Genomic DNA, 21,194 nt, shown 5'->3' with positions numbered 1-21,194 from the left:
TAATTTTGGATTGCAGGCAAGTTTTGTAATCCTGGTTATAACGGATTTATGCCAAGAAGTGGATTCTAAAGCCCTAATGCTTTGCTGTGCAGTCAGAGGAATCAGGGTGATAAAAGAGTTGTGACAGGCTTCTGCCCCTTTCTTGTCCTCCCTCGGGTGATGTAATGAGGACACACAGCCTCTGAGGGTGTCTGTGCTGTTGGGGCTGAGAAGGGAGTGACAGTGTCAGAGTGTGCAGGTGGCTGTGCACTCGGAGCAGCCTCTCCACCCCACCTGGCTCTGAGCTGAGGCATTCTAAACCCCCTCTTCACATGTGGTGAGCTGAAGCCCTTCCTTGGACAGAACCTGGCAGATAAATTTAAAAGACTCATCTTGCCCTTGTCACTTTTCACAGTCAATGTCAGTGAGCTTTGGAGTCCTGCTGGAGAGGCCTGGTGGGAGGACAGTGGACATCGAGGTCCCATGGTGACTCTTTCAGTGCTCAGCTCTGTGCTTGGAAAGTCGCTCTGCTTTTCTGAAAAAAAAAAACGAGAGACTAGAGGAAGTGATCTCGAAGATTCTTTCCCACTTGGTCATTTTGAGATGAATGAAATTACTGCCACTGCTATAAAGCCATAGCTTTCATTTTTTGAATTATACTTAATTTTGGCCACTGGTTAGTCATTCTTGATGCTGATTTCTTTCAGAGGAACTTGTGTGGAGGTGTTTTTTGTAATACATGTTTATGGCACAAAATTCAAATGTTACAGAAGGATATAAAGTTACAAGTCTCCCTCCCACCTAGCCACCAATTTCCTTTTCTAGGAGGCAACCACCACTAAACAGGTTCTTATATATTCCTCAAGGTATATTTGCTCATAGATATAAAGCAATTAACCTACCTACCCATAGATGAGTTTACACAGGTGGTGGCTCACCCCGCATGCTCTTTTCCTGTCTTGCTTTTTTTATTTTTAATACATTTTTGGTGAGGAAGATTGGCCCTAAGGTAACATCTGTTGCCAATCCTCTTTTTGCTTGAGGAAGATTGTCCCTGAGCTAACATCTTTGCCAGTCTTCCTCTCTTTTATGGCTGGATGAGCAGCGTGTAGGTCTGTGTCCAGGATCCGAACCTAGGAGCCTCGAGCCACCAAAGTGGAGCACATGGACTTAGTCACTATGCCACTGGGCCAGTCCCCATCTTGCTTTTTATCATTTAAAATGTCCTAAGAACCTTCCTTATTGGTCCATAAAAGGTTGCTGCCTCCTTTTCAGTGCTGCATAAATTCTGTGGTGTGGATGGGCCATAATTCACATAACCAGTCCCCTGCTGATAACTCTTACATCATATCCAGTCTTGGCTCAGTGGGTCACCTTGAACATACACCCTGGGGCACATGTGTGAGAGTAGATCTGTGGGATAAATTCACAGAAGTGGAATTGCTGGTTTAAAGGGTGTATGTCCATTTTCAACTCTGATACTCTTGTCCAAGTATGCTCCCTACAGGAGGAGTAATTCCTCCTTCACGGGGAGTAGGGGAGTGGGGAGCCTGCCCGTGGCCTCACTGCTCTTCACCACAGTGGGTGTTCACACTTCCAGATTGTTGCCTGTCTGATAGGTGAAAATGGTATCTTATTGGAGTTTTAATTCATATGTCTCTTATCAAGGGTGAACCTAAACATCTTTTTATGTGACCTAACAGCCATTTATAGTTCCTTTTCTGTGAATTGTTTTATCTTTTCAAATCATTTACCCATTTTTCTGTTTGGTTGTGAGCCACGATGGTTTTAATTTTTAAAATATCTTGTCCAGATAAAAGATAAAGAGGCATGTGCTCTCTCTTGCTCTGTTGCTCTCTCTGTCTCTGTGAAAGATAGTATATTTTTGAATTGCTATTCAAGTTCATCTGATTCTATATCACGATGGATTGAATTGTCAAGTATCATCAGTAGAGAAGATTAAATTTGAAACTTGAGATGGTTAGGAGTATCTACTCATAAGGTAGTTTGTAAATTTACATGAGATATTCAGAATTCCCTGCTTCTAACAATTCATAGATAGAATTCTCTGTTTGCACAATTGATTATCTATGTGGACTACCAGTCAGCGGTTAAAAAGAATGAGGTGAACCTGCTGGCAGAGAGGGTCTCCAGAGTATGTTGTTGAGTGGTCGGGGGGGAGACACATTGCAGAAAATTCATACAGTATAATACCCTGTATGTCTAATAAATCCAAGAAGACACCAGCTGCCTGTTTTCTCTGGGTGTGTATATACACGTTAAATGCACAAAGGTCCTGGAGAGAGAGACGCCAGCAGCATGCTTTCTGGGAGGGGACTAAAACCAGGCTGGAGGGTCATCAAAGAGTACATAAGTCTTATATCTGATGTTACTTTACTTTCACCGGAAGAATTAACTCATGTATTGGTGTAATTAAAAATCGTGTTTTGAAAACTCAATGGGATAACAGATGGGTTTGTTCAGTGCAAACTGAACTGTGGAAGCCAGCTTCAACGGGATTTAGGAGCTCTGAGAGAACACCTGGGAGTTGTGAGTCCACCTACCAGCTGATCCCAGTTTTGGCTTCTAGATTCTGACGGGTGAAGACTGGAATGCTGTAATGTACGATGGCATCATGGCGTATGGGGGCCCGTCATCTTCGGGAATGATCGTCTGCATCTACTTCATCATCCTCTTCATTTGCGGTAACTGTATCCTTCAAGCTGACCGGGGCTCTGTTGTGTCAGTGTCTTATTTTGTTTCTCCCTCTCTGAGTCGCCCCATGGTCGTGGTGGTGTGGTGGTGGTGGTGATAGCAGTTGTGGTGGGAAGTGAGTGCCCTTACCTTGTTAAAATGCTCGCCTTCACCGTTTCTGGGAAAGGCAGAGTAGGGGAGAGTCCCAGCTAGGCTTTGAGGAATGAGAGCAAGCCGGGGAAGGAGCACGAGACTCCATGTGGGCTGTACCAGTGGTCACCCAGCTCAGTGTCACAGCTTCCGCACAGGTCCCAAGGGATGGCTTAGGGCAAAGCCAGGTTGTCCTCTGTGCCATCATCCTTGAGAGTTTAGGGATGCATCTGTGTCTTCTTAAGACCCTTCATAACCGATGGGCACACCCTTCAGTGGGTTGACCTAAGCTGCCCTGAACCTAGTTTTGCTTTGCTGATCTGTGTGTCTTTGGGGATCGAGTGTCCACTGGCCAGCTGCTTCATCAGGCTGCGTATCTTTTCTCCGACTCCTTTCATTCCTTTTCCTTGCCAAGAGGTACTTTCTAATCCTAGACTTCTGAAAATTCAGATCTCTCTTTACCTCTACAGACCCTTCACAACCCTGTGACCTTTGGTTGTGTCTGCTTTCCCTGTGTGTCCTCCCTGCCTAGCCCAAGACCTGGCATATGGAGGCCTCAGTAAATCTTAGGTACAAGAACAGAGTATGAACGTGTGAATACCACTCTTGGTCTTCACTTTTTTATTTTAAAGCATCCTACTCTGAATGCTTCTTCTAAGAAGTCCCAGATCCCCTTAGCTTTTTTTCCTTTAATCTTCTCTGGCTTGTTAGTGAGTTTTCTTCAGTGTGGAAACCCCAGGGGAAACCTCTAAGGGCAGTGCTTTGTGCTTCAAGGTTTTGTATGGAAACCCCTATCTCGACACCTAGAAACCCTCTGAGTCCCTCCCGCAGGGAGCCCCCTGCTCCTGTCTCCTGCAGAGGGGAGTCCCCTGCCAGATTCTATGCTTGGGTCTCTTAGCGCGTGTGGTTTCTGCATCTACTGGAGCTTGGGGTGGGTGCTTCTCCACCTCCCCAGCTAGACGATAAGCTTCTTGAGTCAGGAATCTTTTCTTTTTTTTATTCACGTCTCTCATGGCTTATACTACAGACTCTTGCACAGTTAGCCCTTGGGAAATGTTTGCTAACTGAATGATTCCTGTTTTCTTTTTCTGCTCTCCCTGTGATTAACTCTTTAGGCCACAGCAATATACCGGCCTTAAGTCTGCAGAGAAGTATTCCTGGGCCGCTCTATCTGGTTACACGTCGTGTTTTCTTTGCAGCACATGTATCACTATCTGAAATGCTTAAATAGTTTATGTTCTGTCTCCCTCGACTAGAATAGACGCTGCCTGGGAGCTGGACTCCAGTCTGCTGTTTGCTCCCATACCTCCAGCACCTGGAACAGTGCCTGGCACATCAGAGGTGTTTGGTAGATCTTTCCTAATGAGTTCCTTAGCCCACCTCTGTTCAGGAGGGTCTGGGTAATGAATGCCTCTAAAGAGAGATGATGGGTACTTAGAGGTTTATAACTTGTAAGATTTTCCTATGGTTTATTGCTCTGGATTTGCTTTCCACTACCTCAAAGGGTTTAGTGTCATTGCGAGACTAGAGATGTGTTGTTTCTTCGTTGAGATCGTTAGTAGGAATTCTCTGTATGGTTAGTCCCTTTCTGAGCCACGATTACCCCACGGTGGTCAGAGGAGTGCTGTGTTATGGAGCCCTCGCCCGGCTCAGGACAAACTGCTTCCCCAGGCTTGTTGCAGCTCTGTTTAAGGAGTAGTCTTGCATATCAAAGGCGTTTTGAAAGGCCTAATACAATTCGCTCATGTTTCCATCCTCTTTAAAGACTTGAATAGATTAGTCAAGCCTGAGGTCCCCTGTAAGTGCTCCCCTCATCGGGCCTTGTTAGGTTAAGCCTGTTTACATGTTCGGCAGCCGTCCTGAGATTTCACATTGCACTGGGCGTGTGGCACAGTGGTTCGCCTCTCCTGTCTCAGGGTCCCTGGGCTCCTGCAGTCTTGCATGCATATGGCCGTATGTCAGCCAGAGAGAAGCTTCAGTTAGAGGAGAGCCATCTTGACTTACTGCCCTTTGACCCTGTGCTTGTCAAAAATGTACTTAACTTCTAGTAAATAAGAAACAGGCATCTTTTGATTTGGGAAGATTGTTCAGAATTTTTTTTTTTCAGTCATTCCAGGAAACCGCACATACAGCATTATAGTAAGAATCGAAAACCCGCTAACTTGTTTAATCACCTAACTTTTTACTGTTTGAAAAAATAATAATTCAACCACAGTAGCCAAAGATCTAGCCACAGTGGGGCTACTCAAATGAGTAGGCTGGCATGTCTGGCAATAAGTCAGGCATGCTGTAGTCAGTCAGTGTTTGTGGAGTGAATGAATGAGTGAGGTATCTGCAGACTGAGGGCCGTTTCAGATAAGAAAGGCTCGGACTGTCTCCTGCAATGGGATCACCACTTGAATGGTGTGTAGCCTTAAAGGTGTCTGTTTTGGAAAGCATGACCCAGATAGATGTTATGGGCTTGTGTCTTTTAAAAGAAACCAAATGCATGAAGTGTAATGCAAAATGCATGAAAGCGCCGTTTATGTTATTGGTTGTTTCACACAATGTGTATCAGCTGTAGATACCTAGATGTATAGAGATATGCACACATGCTTGTGCAAACATGCACATATGCGCTGACACGAAAGGAAATGGTCAAGTTTGTAGGTTTTCACAAGTTTTAGTGAATCTAATTTTGCTTTTTTCCAGACTATCTTCTACACGTTTCTAGTTTTTTTTTTTTAAAGAAAAACACAAGGGTCTGGTCCTCTGGCTTTACCGAGAGAACACAGCACTAGGGGACAGTCCCCTGTTACCAGCCTCCTAGAACACAGAGGGGGGTGATGTTGCCCTTGTTGACCAGATGTAGTTTCATTTAGAAATGTGTTATACCCTTAAAATGTTCAAATTAGATATTCTACTGAATGTCTTCTTGGCCATCGCTGTAGACAATTTGGCTGATGCTGAAAGTTTGAATACTGCTCAGAAAGAGGAAGCCGAAGAGAAGGAGAGGAAAAAGATTGCCAGGTAACCCCATTTTTGCTTGAGCTGTTTGCTCAGGGGTCTGCCTGGGGAGCCAGCTGAAGGTGAGGCCTTGGGGGGCCACCTGGACTCCACGGCAGCTGTAGCTCGCATGGTGCTGCTTTGTGGTGATTGTGGGTGACCACATGGGGCTAACCAACAAAGGTAGAGTCTTGGGCAGAAGCCAGGCCCTCAGCTGTCATTCTCTTGGAGCTGAGAGTAGGAGTCGCACGTCCCCATGCTTAAAGAATGGCTGCGGTTAATTTTTGGCATCATAAAATAAATGATGCTTTCAGTGCTGATTAGCTCTTGGATGAGAATTTTAATAAGATGATCTGTGTAATGAATCCAGTGCACTGAGATGAGCAGGAAGCTCTGAGTGTGGGTTGTGCTATGTTCTTGCTGTTAGCATTGTTTCCAATTAAATTCCGTCCTTCATTGGGCCACTGTTGATTCAGAATCCTGATTAGTATTTTTATACGTAGCAATATGGTTACTTGGTTTCTTGTGTTCTTTTCTCTGCAGAAAAGAGAGCCTGGAAAATAAAAAGACCAACAAACCGGAAGTCAACCAGATAGCCAACAGTGACAACAAAGTGTGTGTTCTGAAGCCCTTCTCCCCTTTTTGTTTCAAAATGAGTCTGTTGATAGCACCATAGATGTACCGTTTACGCAGTGAAAGTGTCTTGTATGATACTGTGGTGTGAGAGTGTGAAGCCACCATTATAGACGCTGGCTTTCCAGGGGGATTCTGAGTGAGTTTAGGCACTCACCTGGTTGTTAACCAGTATTTCAACCAGTATATATTTGGCTGGTCTGACCATTTATTTTTTCTTTATTGGAATTGTGTGGTCAGACCTGACCTACGTTCGTATCTTCTCAGTGGGGGGTTAAAATCACGGATTATTAATAGATGTCTACCCCCAGAGGAGATCTCAGGATCAGGGGGTCTGGGTGCTTAGGGCTATACTGTCAAACTTCATCCCACTTATGACAGCTCTGGATTTTTCATTTGTTTGTTCATTGAGTCCGTAAATACGTTTTGAATGGTTACTGTGTCTCAGAGACTGGGGGTCATGAATGAACAAGACTGACGAGGTCCCTGCCTGCATGGGGCTCCCAGTCTAGTAGACAGACAGGAATCCACAATGTGGTTACCATACATGTCGTACATGTGGCATGTGTGACAACGCTAGGATAGGAAGAGGTGTGGATGGTGCTGGCTGACTGTGCCTGGGTAGGGGTTATACCTGTTTTCTCCTCATCTGCCCTCAGACCTTCTGTCCTAAGCAGAATCATCATCTGGGGGCGTCCGCTGTCTCTACACGCTCACTTGCATACAGTGCACACTTCACCCTGTGCGCAATGGCAAGGTTGAGTCTTCACTTGGGCCCTCTGATGTACATTTAAGTCAGAGTCTCCCCTCCTCCCAAGACCTCTCTGTCATCCTAGGTTACAATCGATGACTACCGAGAAGAAGATGAGGACAAGGACCCCTACCCGCCTTGTGATGTGCCAGGTATGGTGGTGCAGGCCAGACACAGGCTCTCAGCTCATGAGGGATATGGCTTTGCCATCCCTCTGTGCTCAGTGGCTGTGTCTGTCGCTGGCTAACCCAGCTGGGGCACCCGCTGGGCTGCTGAGGCCATGGGTCTAGTCTCTTCGTGGGACAGTTAGTTCTTTTTCTTTTGGTCACAGGAAGCTTACATGAGCCAGATTCCAAGTGGTGAGGAGAAAAAGTGTAGGTGAATCCTGGCAAACCCAACTTTTGCTGGGAAATCTCTCTAGGAGGTGACCAGTTATTACTGCTCACCTGACACTTCCACGTTTGACTGGTGCCTTGATTGGCTAGTGTAGGAGGGACTATGGAGAGGGGGCCTGGGGGCTGGTGATGTGGGACTTGAAGTCCCACACAGTGTTGTCAGGCCAAAGCTGAGCAAGAGGTTACTGGGGAAACAGCCAGATGCTGAGGCGATGGCAGTGAGGACCCCACTGCAGCCACCTTACCTGTGCTCACGTCTTTAACTGCTGGGTACCTCATTGCCACAGCTGCACACACTCATGATGGGTACACTTCTCAGCCCTCTGCACACATTCAGTCCATATTCCAAAGGGATTAATGTAAGCTGATAGATTTTGTTAAAGTTTAAGCCAAATTTTCATGTGAAATTGAGAATAATCATTCAAACCCAAATGTAATCTTTGTTTATTTCATGCCTATAAAAAAAGTGTCTCATTTAAAGTAGGTGAAGAGGAAGAGGAGGAGGAGGAGGATGAACCTGAGGTTCCTGCTGGCCCCCGTCCTCGCAGAATCTCGGAGTTGAACATGAAGGAGAAAATCGCCCCCATTCCTGAAGGGAGCGCTTTCTTCATTCTTAGCAAGACCAACCCGTAAATACCCCCTTTCTAGTCACATCACTGCCCCGTCTCACCTGGGGCCCTATGGGTTGCTGAGGGTGGCTGGGGATGAGGTGAAGGAAGGTGGGTCATGCCCTTTTCTGCACCTGAGTGTCAGAGCCCCCTGAGATCCCTCCGATCCTCTCCTGCTCCAGCCTTGCCTTTGCCCTCTGTCCATCTCTTCTTGGCCTTCCCGTTCCTGGAGGGGATATAGGGGGGTCACCAGGACCTGAGAGGAGCACCCTTCCAGATTCTTCTCCCTCTTTACCACTGCCCTGGGGCCGGCAGTGTGGAATACCTGCAGCTCAGTCAGAGCCCACGGCTCTGGTGTTCCGTGGGCCGTTAGCTGTGAAGTGTTTTCCATCTGAAGGACCCTTTTTTCATGCATGGGTCTTCTGTTAAGATGCTTTGGGGGATGACAATTTTTTGACCACTTTCTGCACACATCTTCATCCAGAGATCCAGTTTAGTTGATCATTTCTCGCTGTTGAGTTTTATAACTATAAAGTAATATTGCTCAATGGTATTTTATGGGTTGTAGCTATTCAATCCCGCTTAATGATATTCTGCTTAAAATAGCGTTTCTAGTGTTAAAATGATAAGGTGCTCACTAGGAACGTGGTAATTACTCACAAGTACTGCAAGAGGAAGACGTTTATTTACTAGCTGGTTTCTAGGTTTTAAATCATCTGGGACTGAGTGAAATGCCAGGGGGAATAAATGGCTCCTGGAAAGGTTTCTAGAATTGCAGAAGTAGTTCTTGGCTGTCGGAGAAGAACTCTATAATCTGCAGGCCCCGGGGAGACGCAGGTGTGAAGCAGGGCCTGCTGCAGTCCTTAGGGACTTGAAGATCATCACTGTTGAGAGTTTGGGTGTCTCTTAAAAAAAAAAAGTTATTCAACCAACGTTACCAATACCTACAGCTCACTGTATCTTACATATTGAAGGGATGGATTGATTTCCCCCAAAGCCATGAGCACTCCTGCCTGCACAGCCCTGGGAGGCCTTCCCCAGCTGCTGACAGCTGGCAAGCCCCCCAGGGCCACATCCCAGCATTAAGCAGCCTCACAAGGGGGGTTTGAAGCAAGGGGTCACCTTCATATAAAGTTGACTCCAGTTTGAAAAGTGAACAATCTTTTCAAAGGAAAACCTCCATGTAGTCTATAGGCCAAGAAACAAAAAAGATCTTGAAATTCTGAAGTTAAATATTGAGGCTGAGGGTAGTCAGGTGGTAACTAGCCCACTGATGGCAGGGGCAGAGGAGAGGCTCTGACGGCCATGGGGCTGTCGTGAGAGCCGGGCCGGGAGGGCTGGGCACGCGCCACCTGCCTTGCTTCACGGACTCTGGTGGCTCTGTCACATGGTGCAGGAAGATCCTGTGAGATTCCTGCACGGTGACATGGCTTTCACTTCACTTTCACAGGAGTGCTTGTCATGGGTCAACTCCTCCCCCGCAAAATAAAAAAAATAGTACTTATGACAAAATCTCCACATAACAGGAGACCTCACCAAGCCCCGCTACTGCAGTTATATTTTCATGTAGCCCAACTGCCGGACCAGACGGGCTTGCTCTCGTTCTTAGCAAGCTGTTGCCATGAGCTCTGACCTAGTCTCCTTTCTGAGGCAGGGAAGGTAACTGGCTGGTCTTCATGTTACAGTGGGAAAACGTCACAGCCAGACTTGGATGGGGAATCTGCCCCTGGTCCTTACCAGCTGTGTCCCCTTAAGAAAGTTCTTTCACGTGCTGAAGCCTCTGTTTCTGCGCCTTTGGAAGGGTGATGATCCCCACTTTAAGGACTCAGCGAGTGATCTCTGTGGAGCACCCACACAGAGCCAGGGCACCATGGGTCCTCGGGGTCTGCCATCCTGGGGTTTCGAGGTCAGGTGGTTCTGGTTTGCTGGGTGGGGGGCATGGGCGGCACAGTGGGCAGCTGTCCTCTGCCTGACCTGTCACCCAGACGGGGCCCTGATGCTGAAGGCGCTGGCCTGTCTGCCTGGGCCCAGTCTGGGGCTGTGTCCATGCGGTGGCTTTCCCTACAGGATCCGCGTGGGCTGTCACAAGCTCATCAACCACCACATCTTCACCAACCTCATCCTTGTCTTCATCATGCTGAGCAGTGCTGCCCTCGCCGCCGAGGACCCCATCCGCAGCCACTCTTTCCGGAACACTGTAAGTTGCTGGGCGAGGATGGGCGGGTGGGCTCCCTCTGGGATCAGCACTGGCCTTGCAGGCAGAGGCAGGCAGGGCAGGGCCTGTGGAGCCTGCGAGGCTGGAAGCTAGAGTGGGCCTCTCGCTCTCTGGCAAGTGTTTTACGTGTCAGGTTTATAAGTGCCAGAGAGGTTCTGTTTCATCGGGACGAACCTTGATTGAATCATGTATTTTAAACTTCATTTTAAGAACTCTGCAGGAACTTATAGTGTATTCAGGGACCTGCTTCTCTTCCTCTTCATTCCTTGTTGCCAACATTTTGGTCTCTTTTCCCCTCCCCGGTCAAATTCACATCCACACCTATTTTGAGATTTTTGCCTAGTGGAATCATCCAGCAGGAGAGAAAGTAAAATTGAAACCAGGTGTGTCACATGCCCAGGAGCTCTTGTTTAGAGTTGGCAGGGAGGGCATAGCTCATGTGGACTTGCATTCAGGCAGCTACTCGGCTCCACTGCTGAGGAGAAATACAAGTTAGGGAGATGATGGGGTGTGGAATTGAGTGGGTCGGTGGAGAGGAAGAACTGTGTTTTGGTGGAGCAGGAGGAGCTTTTACAAAGAAAACAAGCAGAGAGTTAAGTTTTGTATTACTGATCAGTTTCGTAATTTAGGGATAGCACCCTTCCGCCGCATCTCCGTGGGACAGAAACTGGTCCCTAAATTATTCCTTGCCTACACAGTCCCATCTTAGCAGTTCAGCTCTCAGAACAGTCCAGAGGCCAGCTTCAGGAGATGGGTAACCTGTGGACTCTCCGGCTTTGGTGTTGTAGTGCAGTTTCAGACGGTTCCCCAGAAACCCTCCCGGGAGAGGGAGGCCCTCAAGGTGTGGAGCCGTCAGCGTCACTGCCTTGCCTGGTTGGTACTTCCTTCTGTACGTGAGATTTTTAGAGATTTGAGGACAAACACAAATCACCAGATCAGTGCCCTAGGATTTCTCTCATGACAACCAAGCCTCGTGCTGTGTCTTTGCATCTCCAGTGCTCTCGGTTTGAAGCCTGGCAAACACAGAACATGGGATTGATAAAACTGCACTCTGGCATGAAGATAAAAAGAACGTTCCCCCAAGGCACATGTTGGTGTTGATGTAAAGATGAAGGCGCTGGGCCTGTCTTAATCTGTACTTTTGTTTGAGATTCCAAGGCTGTCTCTATCTAGACATTCAAATGGAACAAAGACCTTCCTGTCATTGAATTCCTTCATAATAAAGAGACTCAAGAGAAAAAGCTGTTAGGAAAAAATATCACGTGACAGACTAGGTCAGGAGCTAGTCTAGAACGCAGACTGACAGAAGTTAAGTTACACGGGCCTTCATGTTCTTATTTTTTATTGTAATTACTTCCCCATGAGTTTATGCTCTCATGCTCCTTGCTGCTTTTCCTAAGAATGTTGTTATTCTTTTTTATAGATGTACATATGTATATGTGTCTTGCTTTTAAAATACTGTTTTTTTTATTGTGATAAGAACATTTAACGTGAGATCTGCCCTCTTAACAAATGTTTAAGTGTACAAGACAGCATTCTTAATGATAGGCACTATATTCTACAGTGGATCTCCAGAATTTATTCACCTTGCATGACTGAAATCTTACACCCATTGAACAGCAGCTCCCCTCCCCATTTCCTTCTCCACCAGGCCTTACAATGACCATTCTGCTTTCTGTGAATTTGACTGCTTTAGATACCTCATATAACTGGAATCACGCAGTTTTGGAGTTTTTTTAAAACCTTAGCTGAGTTACTAGTGAAAAAGAGAATGGAGGCTGAGTGAGGAAAGAACAACTTAGATCTAAGAGCTTTGACCCCAGAAACTAGGTGGGGGTTGGCTCGTGGGCAGCACTGTCTTTCTTGGTGGCCCGGGGGCTTTTCAGCATTAACAGTCCTGCTGGGACCCAGGAGGGAATAAAGGGGAGGGGGCAGGGGTCTAGTGTACTGGAAATACCTCTCATTGTTTCTAGTCAGAAACACAGATACACAGAAGTGTTCAAGCAAAATGTATAAATCCAGAAGCAGAAACAGTTTGGACGATGAACACCCTCTGAAGAGAGAACCTCAGCTGAGGGGAGCTGGCCTGTGAAGCAGAGGTCCTCACCTTATTGTAACAGCAAAGGACCCCTGAGGTGGATCCCACACTTAAACAGCAGGGCCTGTGGGTCTTGACTAGCATTCCACGGGCTTTGCTCCTTGCTTAACAACACCTGTGACTGGCTGCGTGGCCTGAGCAGCTGCCCCGCTTCCCAGCGTCCGCATCTGTTAAGGGGAAGGAGTTGGCCTGGGTGATCTCCATGGTCCTCTCCAGCTGTGATCTCTTCAGTTCTTTCAAACCATAGTGCATAGTTGTCGTGAAGATAAACAGCCAAGACAGCCTCTTCTGCTGGCAGAGTCTCGGCTGCCATCTTTGTGGCTGAGGGTTCCCTGCAAGCAGCCTTAGTTGAGTGGTCAGACTTCCTGCTGCTGGCCCACATGCCCCGCCCTCCTATCCCTGTGGCTCCCAGTAGACTCAGGGCCCCCAGAAGGGGTTGGCAGGACTTGGTTGGTTGGAGAGTAGAAGGTATTTTCAGGAATGTGATAAAGTAGCCTGGGGAGATAATTGAGAGGCCAAGTCAGTCATTCTTTGAGTGGGTCCAGCGAGGTAAAAACCCGCCTTGGGAGGGAGCAGTGTTTGATGCAGAGCAAGAGGATAAGTGAAACTCTTCCTTACACATTTATCCAGCCGGCACATTGGTGGGGGAAGGGTGTTTACTCCCTGACTAAACGGACTGGAATTGGAGGAGACACGTGAAAGCTGCTGGCCCCATGTGATGCCACTTTCCATCTTTATTTACATTTCTCCACCAATCTGAAGCTCAGCTGGATAGCAACATATTTCATTCAGCCAAAAATGCAGTTAAAAATCTAGAATGTGTGTAAGACTCTAATTTATCTGGTGCCACAAGTAATTTGTCACTGTAGTGCTCCGATGAGCAAAGGTTATTAATAAAGCACTTTTAGAAATGAGCCTCTGTCTGTCCAAGACATGAGACCGGGAAGAGAGCCTGAGTGGTTAAAGGAGGTAAGTATTCCCAGATGCTCTTCGTTTGGTCATAAAGATGAGCTGTAATTGGACCAAATGGGGCATTTATGAGCATCTCGGCACTTACCTCCAGAGTGGCGGGCTTACCCAAGGAGAACGGTCTCTGAGCGCACGTAGGGGTTCCACCCAAGGGCATGTGGCTGTTTGTCCGGATGCTTTTTCTCATGTCCGTGTGTTGTACCTTGCAGATACTGGGTTACTTTGACTATGCTTTCACAGCCATCTTTACTGTTGAAATCCTGTTAAAGGTAATGGCTTTTCCATTGATCCTCACATATCCTAAAGCAGCTGTAGCAATAATAGTTGCAATTCTTTGTTTACCTTCCAGATGCTAGGTTACGCAGATTATGTCTTCACTGGTACTTTTGCATTTGAGATCGTTTTGAAGGTAACAGGTTCCACAGCAGTGTGTCTAAGGGGCTGCTCCTGCGTGTGACACACAGCAAAGAGGCGTGACGTGCTTTCAATTATTTTTATTTTTTGTCTTTTGTGATCAAGCTATACTTATTTTTTCATCCAAAGAATTTTTTCCTATAACAATTCAACTTATTTTTGCTATTTCTTTTCAATCTTGGAATGCATGTAGAAGCTACTTTGGCTTCATAATAGTGATTGGAAATTATATTTTGCTCTTTTTTTTTTTTTATATTCTCTGAAATATGTCAACTGACAACAGGGTACATCACTACGTGTGAACTTTCTTCCACCCTTCCTGACGTCAAAGTCAGAGGAAAAGCATTTCTCCTGTGAAGGGAATGTCTCTCTTTTCATTTCTTTGACTGAATTGTTTTCAGTGTCCTAAAATAGTAGCACACTATTTTCTTGCAACAGGATTTGCAAGATAACTTGGGTCTATTTGTGTTAAGGTATTTTTATGTCTGTTTTAATGGATGGGCTTACATTTAAACAAATCAAAAGAGCATCCTTTGGACAGGGCGCCCTAAATGTACTGCCCATGCATGAGCTGACAGTTGCCATTGCTGCATGTGGTTTGTGTACTGATGGTGAAGGCCACCCTCGGGGATCTCATTCCTTCTGTACTCAGAGGTCTGGAGACCCACAGCAGAGAGCCAAGAACCCCCCAGACTTGCTAAATGGCGTGGGTCCTTGCTGTTCTGGAACAATGTGGCCCATGACAACTGTCAGAGCAATCAGCCCTTAGTGGGGAGACAAGCTGAGAAATGAGGACTTCTGACCACAATTTTCTTTAAACCATTTTGGGTTTTTTTGTGTGCACATCTCAGGAAAAAAATGTATTTTGTGTTAGTCTACTGTAGAACTTGGGCTCTTCACAAAATCTTTCAGAAAATGAAACCTCAGTTAATGTTGCCAGAGAATGGGCTATTTAGACATTTTCTTTTCCTTTTTGGTTAAGGAAAATATTAGCACAAAACCAACCACCCTCTGTTTAAAGCTTTTTTAAAAACCTAAAAATTTGAGTTTATTTTCCTGCCTTTAAGCCAGTGAATTTGGCCGACAGTCCTTTCCTAAGGGAGACCAGTGCCTGGGTCAGTGAGCATGTTCCAACACGGTCTCCATGGTAAGGGGCAGAGATGCAGAAGGCACAGGGCTGGAGTACAGGGACATCACCCGGCCCCTGCTTGATCCTGAGCTGCTTTTTTTTTTTTTTTGAATTTGCCTTCTCCTCAAACTGAGTGGGGAAAAGTTCTACTTAGTCTGTTAGCCTGGTTAATTGAGGTTTTATTTTACTTTCCACCTTTTTACATTGTTAAATGAATGTAGTTACTCTTGGGCTTTGGGGCAAATGAGATACAGGTTTATATCAAAAAAAACAATTATCGCTTTTAAATTTCTGTATTTTCACCTCAGTGACTTAAATCTTCCGAGTCATTCTTCATTTCAAAAGTATTTTAAGAGGGTGGAAAATAAGCTAAAACAAGAAGGATTCAGAAAATAGATATTCACTGAGAAGCATCTAACATCAGAAATGGTGGTTCCTGGCGGCCTTGGGAAGATTTGGAACACTGTTTTGGTTATTTGGTTAAACCATTTGAAATTGCCATTTTTGTAGGTCACAAAGATAAATGTTGGCCATTTCATGTAGTCCATTGTAATTAGTTCCCAACTCTGCTTCTCCTCTCCTGTAGTCATCTGAGCCTTCTCCCACTTTTTTTTTTTTTTAAATAGTGAATTCTATGTGTTTTGCTGTTTTTACTCTAGGGAACTTCCTCATGAAATTCCTTTTCCATCACTAGTAGGAACCTCCCTGGGGCACCCACACTGTGGGCTCCGGGTACACATGGCATGTGATTAGAGAGTGGTGAGACGCATGTGACACTTCCTTGCCATGCGTTGCACAAGCTAGAGCAACTGGCCTTGGAGGAACCCTCTAAAGTATGGCTAAGGACTGCCGGGAACAGTAACGGGCCTACCTGACAAAAGGAGGCAAGTTTCCATGTCAGCGGAGCCTGTGAGCACTGGACCCCAGTGCTTTTTCTAGCCCCCACGGGGAAGGCTGGGTTGGACCTGGGGCTCTCCTGGGGTCTCAGAAGGGCCAAAGCCGGTGCTTTGGGGAAGCCGGAGTTGTCTGGGCAGCAATTACGTCCTGACGAGCGTGGTCATGTGGACTCTCTCCTCAGACAGACTCTTTGGACATGCCAATGATGCATTCATATTTGAAATTTGTCATCACTGTCATAAAGTCTGGATTGGTCTCTTCTTTTACAACGTATCGGAAGTCAGCTGCCCTTTTTCAATTTTTAAACAAATGATTCGGTTGCTCTGCCCTGTTGGTTTGTATTTCTGGCTTCTTAACGCACACTGTTCATAAAGTCATAATTTCCTCGAGGTTTTGTAAAGAGCCCAGGTTTCTTTTCCTCTAGAGAGAACAGACAGTAAATCACTCATGATTCTGCTTATAGATGACGACCTTTGGAGCTTTCCTCCACAAAGGGGCTTTCTGCAGGAACTACTTCAATTTGCTGGATATGCTGGTTGTTGGGGTGTCTCTGGTGTCATTTGGGATCCAGTAAGTATTCTGTGTGCATGTGTACACAGGACTGTGGAGCAGGATGGTTTACGTGAGGAATTTTTACATAGTTCATAAAGGCTGGGCAATGTGTGAATGATTACATTTAGTTATCTGGGAAATCTTAATTTGTGCCCATGCCAGAAAGCATTGGGACAACTCATGCTCTTGTGTTTCTCTTTTTCTTTGCATGCCTTCTGCTAGGTTATTACTCTCTATGATAATTGCTTTCAAAAGAGGGGGAAGAAGTCTTGACTAGGGGGAGGGAAGCTGGCTTCCGGTTTGGGTTCCTCCAGGAGCTGGTCCTAGGGCCTTGAGGGCATCTCTCCTAGGATCTCAGTTCCCCATCTGTACAGGAGGGGCTGGGACCAGCTTGAATGTTGAAGCCTTCCCTTGATCTCCAGGATATATCAGCTGCTATGACCCTTTTTTTTTTGGTCACTAAAACTTTCAGCCAGGCAGGGACGAGGCTGCAAGTCAGGGCCCTAGGGCCTTTCCATAGCATTTAGGGATTTCTGGTGGAAAATAATCCGAGTTGCACATTGCCTGCCTACCATACTCAGGGGTCAGGGGTAGAGGCTCCAATGGGAGCATCCAGGGGTGGCCTTGCTTTTCTGCTGACATATAAGCACCTCTGCTCAGGTGCTGACCATCAGTACCCCCATATGAGAGCACATGAGTTCACACGACCTCTGAGCTAAAGGTGAATGGGGAGCCTCATTCCCCTCAGAAGACCGAGGATGCCTGCCTGAAACGGCCCCCTGTTGATCCTCCTTACCTTCCACCACTGTTCGGGGGAAAGAGGCATGTCGTCACAGCTTAGGACTTTCTCACTAGTGTCTTTGCAACTCCTATAGACTCCCTGCTGCAGCCCTTGCCCACTGCCTTCTGAGCGTGTGGTGTGGCCACACTCAGCTGCCTGCCATGCTAAATGAGCTGCCTTCTCTCGTCTAGGGTCTTTGTAGGGGCTGTTCCCTTGGCTGGAGCCCTTTCTCCTTTTGTCTACCTAACCCCTACCCACCTGGGACTCACCTGGATATCACCTCCCTAGGGGACCTTCCCAGGCTCCCCAAGGTTGTGCTCCCCCAGCACCGCAGGCTGCATCACCTCCGTTGTGATACGTGCCATGCTGGGTTGTGATTGCCCGTCTCTCCCGCTGAACAGTGGAGCCCTGGAAGGCCAGAGAAGCCCAGCACCAGAGCACTGCAGCAGGTCTCCACACTCAAAGCAAAACCAAACAAAACTGCAGCCTAAAAGCCAAATACTACCTACTGTTTACATCAAGTGAAAAAGAACAAAGCAAATCCTAAGTCCTGTTTGTGCTGCATTCGCTGTGTGCTAAGGCGCAGGGCCCGTGGGCCTCACTCAGGAGGGGCTGTGTGGTGAGGACTGGAAGGAGGAGGCCCTTCATGTGTGAGTTGTGGGGTGAGATTCGCTCAGCTCCTCAGGGTCCCAGCATGTTGTGTAGTGGCGCAAAGTGAAGGCTGAGTGAAGTCATCTCAAAGCATTTTATCTGTAACACACTCTACTTTCTTTCTTTCTTTGCTCTCTTCCTTAGATCCAGTGCCATCTCCGTTGTGAAGATTCTGAGGGTCCTAAGGGTCCTAAGGCCACTCAGGGCAATCAACAGAGCGAAAGGACTTAAGGTTTGGCCTCCTCTCCAGGCTGGGCTCGCTTCCCTTGGGGTTAGCTGTAATTACCGACTTTTCTGGGCCAGAGCTGGGGTGAGCCCTGATGGTTTCTAAAGTGGGTTGTACGTTTGAAAAGGACATTTCTAACCAATGCAGCTGCCTCTGCCAAGTGCTGATAGCATTTTAAACAGTATTCTTTTCTTTTTTGTTGTTAATTTAAGATACTTTTCTTTATGTGAATACTATTCATTTTATTACTTTTTTCATTATTGATAGTATTTCTTTGGGTTTCTTTTAGTCTTTAAATCTATTCTCCTCCAGGTTGTACAACAGGCCAGAGGATGTTCATTTTCCTAAGTCCTTTCATGGGGTGTGGGGCCCATGGGCCTGTGTGCCAGGCCACGCTGCACCCTAGGGCATTTCTTCTGACTCAGCCAACTGCTTTGGGAGGAAACAAGGAGGGGCCCACCGGCAGGGTGCTCCTCTCAGGTCGCCACAGTACCCTGGTGGTAACTCCCCATAGATAACTACCTGAAAAATAAGGCACAGGGGACCACAAAGTTGGAAAAGCATATAAAAATGCACATAAATGTAGAAAACCTTGGCTGGTATTAGTTCATCCCGTGGCTAAAACAACAAAGGTGAGCCACGCTCCTCTGTCCCCTCCTGCTCCTCTCTCCCCACAGCATGTCGTCCAGTGTGTCTTCGTGGCCATCCGGACAATTGGCAACATCATGATCGTCACCACCCTTCTCCAGTTCATGTTTGCCTGCATCGGGGTCCAGTTGTTTAAGGTACAGGGAGGCGTCTTCCAGCACGGAGCCCAATTCATCCCTCCAGGGGAAGCCTGCATGTGACTGTTGTCTGTTTTGTACCCAGGGAAAGTTTTATCGCTGCACAGATGAAGCCAAAAGTAACCCAGAAGAATGCAGGTGAGTGTCCTGGATGCAGGAGTTTGGAATTTAGAAGGACAAATGGAAAACTTCGAGGATTTGCTCGTGCTAGCATTTCAGAAGTGTCCGTCCCGTCTTGCAAGGGGCCTGTGTGCTCAGCTCATGGCTGGAGAGATGGAGGGTTTTTGTATTTGTTTTATTTCAGGTGAAATTCACATAACATAAAATTAACTATTTTAAACTGTGCAGTTCAGGGGCGTTCTGTACAATCACACTGCAGTGTAAGCACCACCACTGCAAAGCTTTTCATCACCCCCAAAGAATTATAGAATCTGCTAACTGGAGGAAGACCCACTAAAACCTACAAGAACAATTATGAAATGCCCCAGAAAGCTCCCCTTACAGCCACATGGATAATTTTTGCCCAAACCACAGCTCGAATCTCCACTCCCTGCTGTTCAGAAGCTGGCTACTCTCTTCTGACAAGTTTCCCAGACTGCTTCTCTTCCCTGGCTCCTGTGACCCACATTTTGACCATAGTTCTGTTCACAAGAGTGGGCAGAGGGGAGACAAGGTGGGAAATACTCGTGCCTCTTATCCCAAGATGTCCAGAAGAATGTGAAGGCAGACACTGCCTAAAGTTCTAAAACTTTAGGGAAGTCCGTTTCCCATCCTTTGGCGATGTCACCACCTGCACTTCGGCTGCTTGCACTGCTACGTTCGTTGGGGTTTCTTTTCAGCAGAAGGTGCGGTAAGAGAGCGCTGGCTGCAGTGTGGCTGTGGCAGTGCACCTCCGTTCACGCAGGCTGTGGGGTGGAGGGCGCCTCCTGGAGTTGAGCAGCACAGCAGCAGTGTGAAGACACCTTCCCTTCCCTCTCTCAGCCTCTGCTTCCTCATCTGTGAAACAAAGACACTGCACTCCTCCCAGAAACGAAATTCTATGAGAAACGTTGTGTGCTGGAAGTTATTGCATTCTTTGGAAGGAAAACTGGGAGTATCGTCAGTATGAAGAGAAGGAATTTGATTACAACTAAAATGTAGATAAGAGGATACCTAGGCTTGTTTCCCACGGCTTATGGAATTCTCCATGGCCAAAGCTTCTGACTCTTCAGTGCACACTTCGAGCCCATTGTGTGTGAGAGGTGTTTACTGTTCACTAGTTTTCACTTGTTAACAGACACATGCTGGGTGTCTGCCTAGTTGCTCTGGAGAATATCCATTAAACTAGTAATTACTCAATGATGATTTGAACTACAGAGTAAACTAAATTCAGAGAAACAAATGAAAGAAAAGGAGAAGCCCCAGACGGTGCAGTGCTCGGGTCTGTGGCCTGGCTGGTGGATGAGCGTGACGGTGGCCAGCGGTGGCTTTGGGGCGGCTGTGACTGATTGAATGTCATTCTAGGGTGACCCGCACTTCTTTTCCTCTCTAGGGGCCTCTTCATCCTCTACAAGGATGGGGATGTCGATAACCCTGTGGTCCGTGAGAGGATCTGGCAAAACAGTGATTTCAACTTTGACAACGTCCTTTCTGCTATGATGGCGCTTTTCACGGTCTCCACGTTTGAGGGCTGGCCTGCGTAAGTATAGAGCACGGACATCTTCTGAGGAGGCTGCTACTTGCTTCCTGGGGCACTCTGGGCCGAGCTGTCTCTCCTGGAGTGAGTCCTGCTTCTTTTCTCCACAGTGACAGGCTTTTCCTATGACTTGTTCACTTCGGGCCACTTATCAACCATTTCTTGGCCCACAGGGCTCCCCTGTCCGATTAAGCAAATGATTGGCCTTTGTGGTCAGCTGAAGGGGCTCTTGGATTTGTGAGGCAGGAGTGGCATAGATCCTAAGCAGGTGGCTCATTTCAGCTGGCTCCTGGGGAGCATCTCTGGGTGGGCCAGTGGGGAGTCCTCAGAGGTGTTTGTCATGCCAACTTGCATTGGTAGCCACATCAGTAAAGCCATCCCACTGTTCCTAAAGAAGGAGTTGAGAGTGTCCCAAACCACTTGTTCATTCATTCCTTCCTTCCTAGTACTTACTGAGTGCTAATATGTGCCAGGCGTGGATGGCTGCCATTGTGCCACATCTATCGCTGATGTACTCACTTGCTCATTCGTAAACTGTGCTTTTGATACCAGCTCTGTGCAGCATGCTGTGGTAGGCACCATGGAAGAAACAGAGCTGTCTTGATGT

The 21,194-nt window shown here is 46.9% G+C and overlaps 1 protein-coding gene across 24 annotated transcripts in view; it reads left to right on the top strand.

Moving 5' to 3' along the window:
* The window catches only part of CACNA1D (calcium voltage-gated channel subunit alpha1 D), a 320,640-nt gene that overhangs the window by 234,569 nt on the left and 64,877 nt on the right, over positions 1 to 21,194 (top strand). For 23 of the 24 annotated variants that reach the window (XM_070238804.1, XM_070238798.1, XM_070238803.1 and 20 more), the window contains 12 exons: positions 2,570 to 2,690; positions 5,718 to 5,832; positions 6,352 to 6,421; positions 7,278 to 7,344; positions 8,069 to 8,216; positions 10,263 to 10,392; positions 13,687 to 13,746; positions 16,381 to 16,487; positions 18,046 to 18,133; positions 18,805 to 18,912; positions 18,998 to 19,050; positions 20,444 to 20,590. In XM_070238804.1, coding sequence (XP_070094905.1) covers positions 2,570 to 2,690; positions 5,718 to 5,832; positions 6,352 to 6,421; positions 7,278 to 7,344; positions 8,069 to 8,216; positions 10,263 to 10,392; positions 13,687 to 13,746; positions 16,381 to 16,487; positions 18,046 to 18,133; positions 18,805 to 18,912; positions 18,998 to 19,050; positions 20,444 to 20,590 — 1,214 coding nt within the window. The remainder of the gene's footprint in view (positions 1 to 2,569; positions 2,691 to 5,717; positions 5,833 to 6,351; positions 6,422 to 7,277; positions 7,345 to 8,068; positions 8,217 to 10,262; positions 10,393 to 13,686; positions 13,747 to 16,380; positions 16,488 to 18,045; positions 18,134 to 18,804; positions 18,913 to 18,997; positions 19,051 to 20,443; positions 20,591 to 21,194) is intronic. The other variant, XM_070238787.1, reaches the window with a different exon arrangement.

The sequence above is a fragment of the Equus caballus genome, chromosome 16, assembly GCF_041296265.1.
Source record: "Equus caballus isolate H_3958 breed thoroughbred chromosome 16, TB-T2T, whole genome shotgun sequence".
Taxonomy (NCBI): Eukaryota; Metazoa; Chordata; class Mammalia; order Perissodactyla; family Equidae; genus Equus; species Equus caballus.
This window is presented reverse-complemented; position numbering and strand designations above follow the sequence as displayed.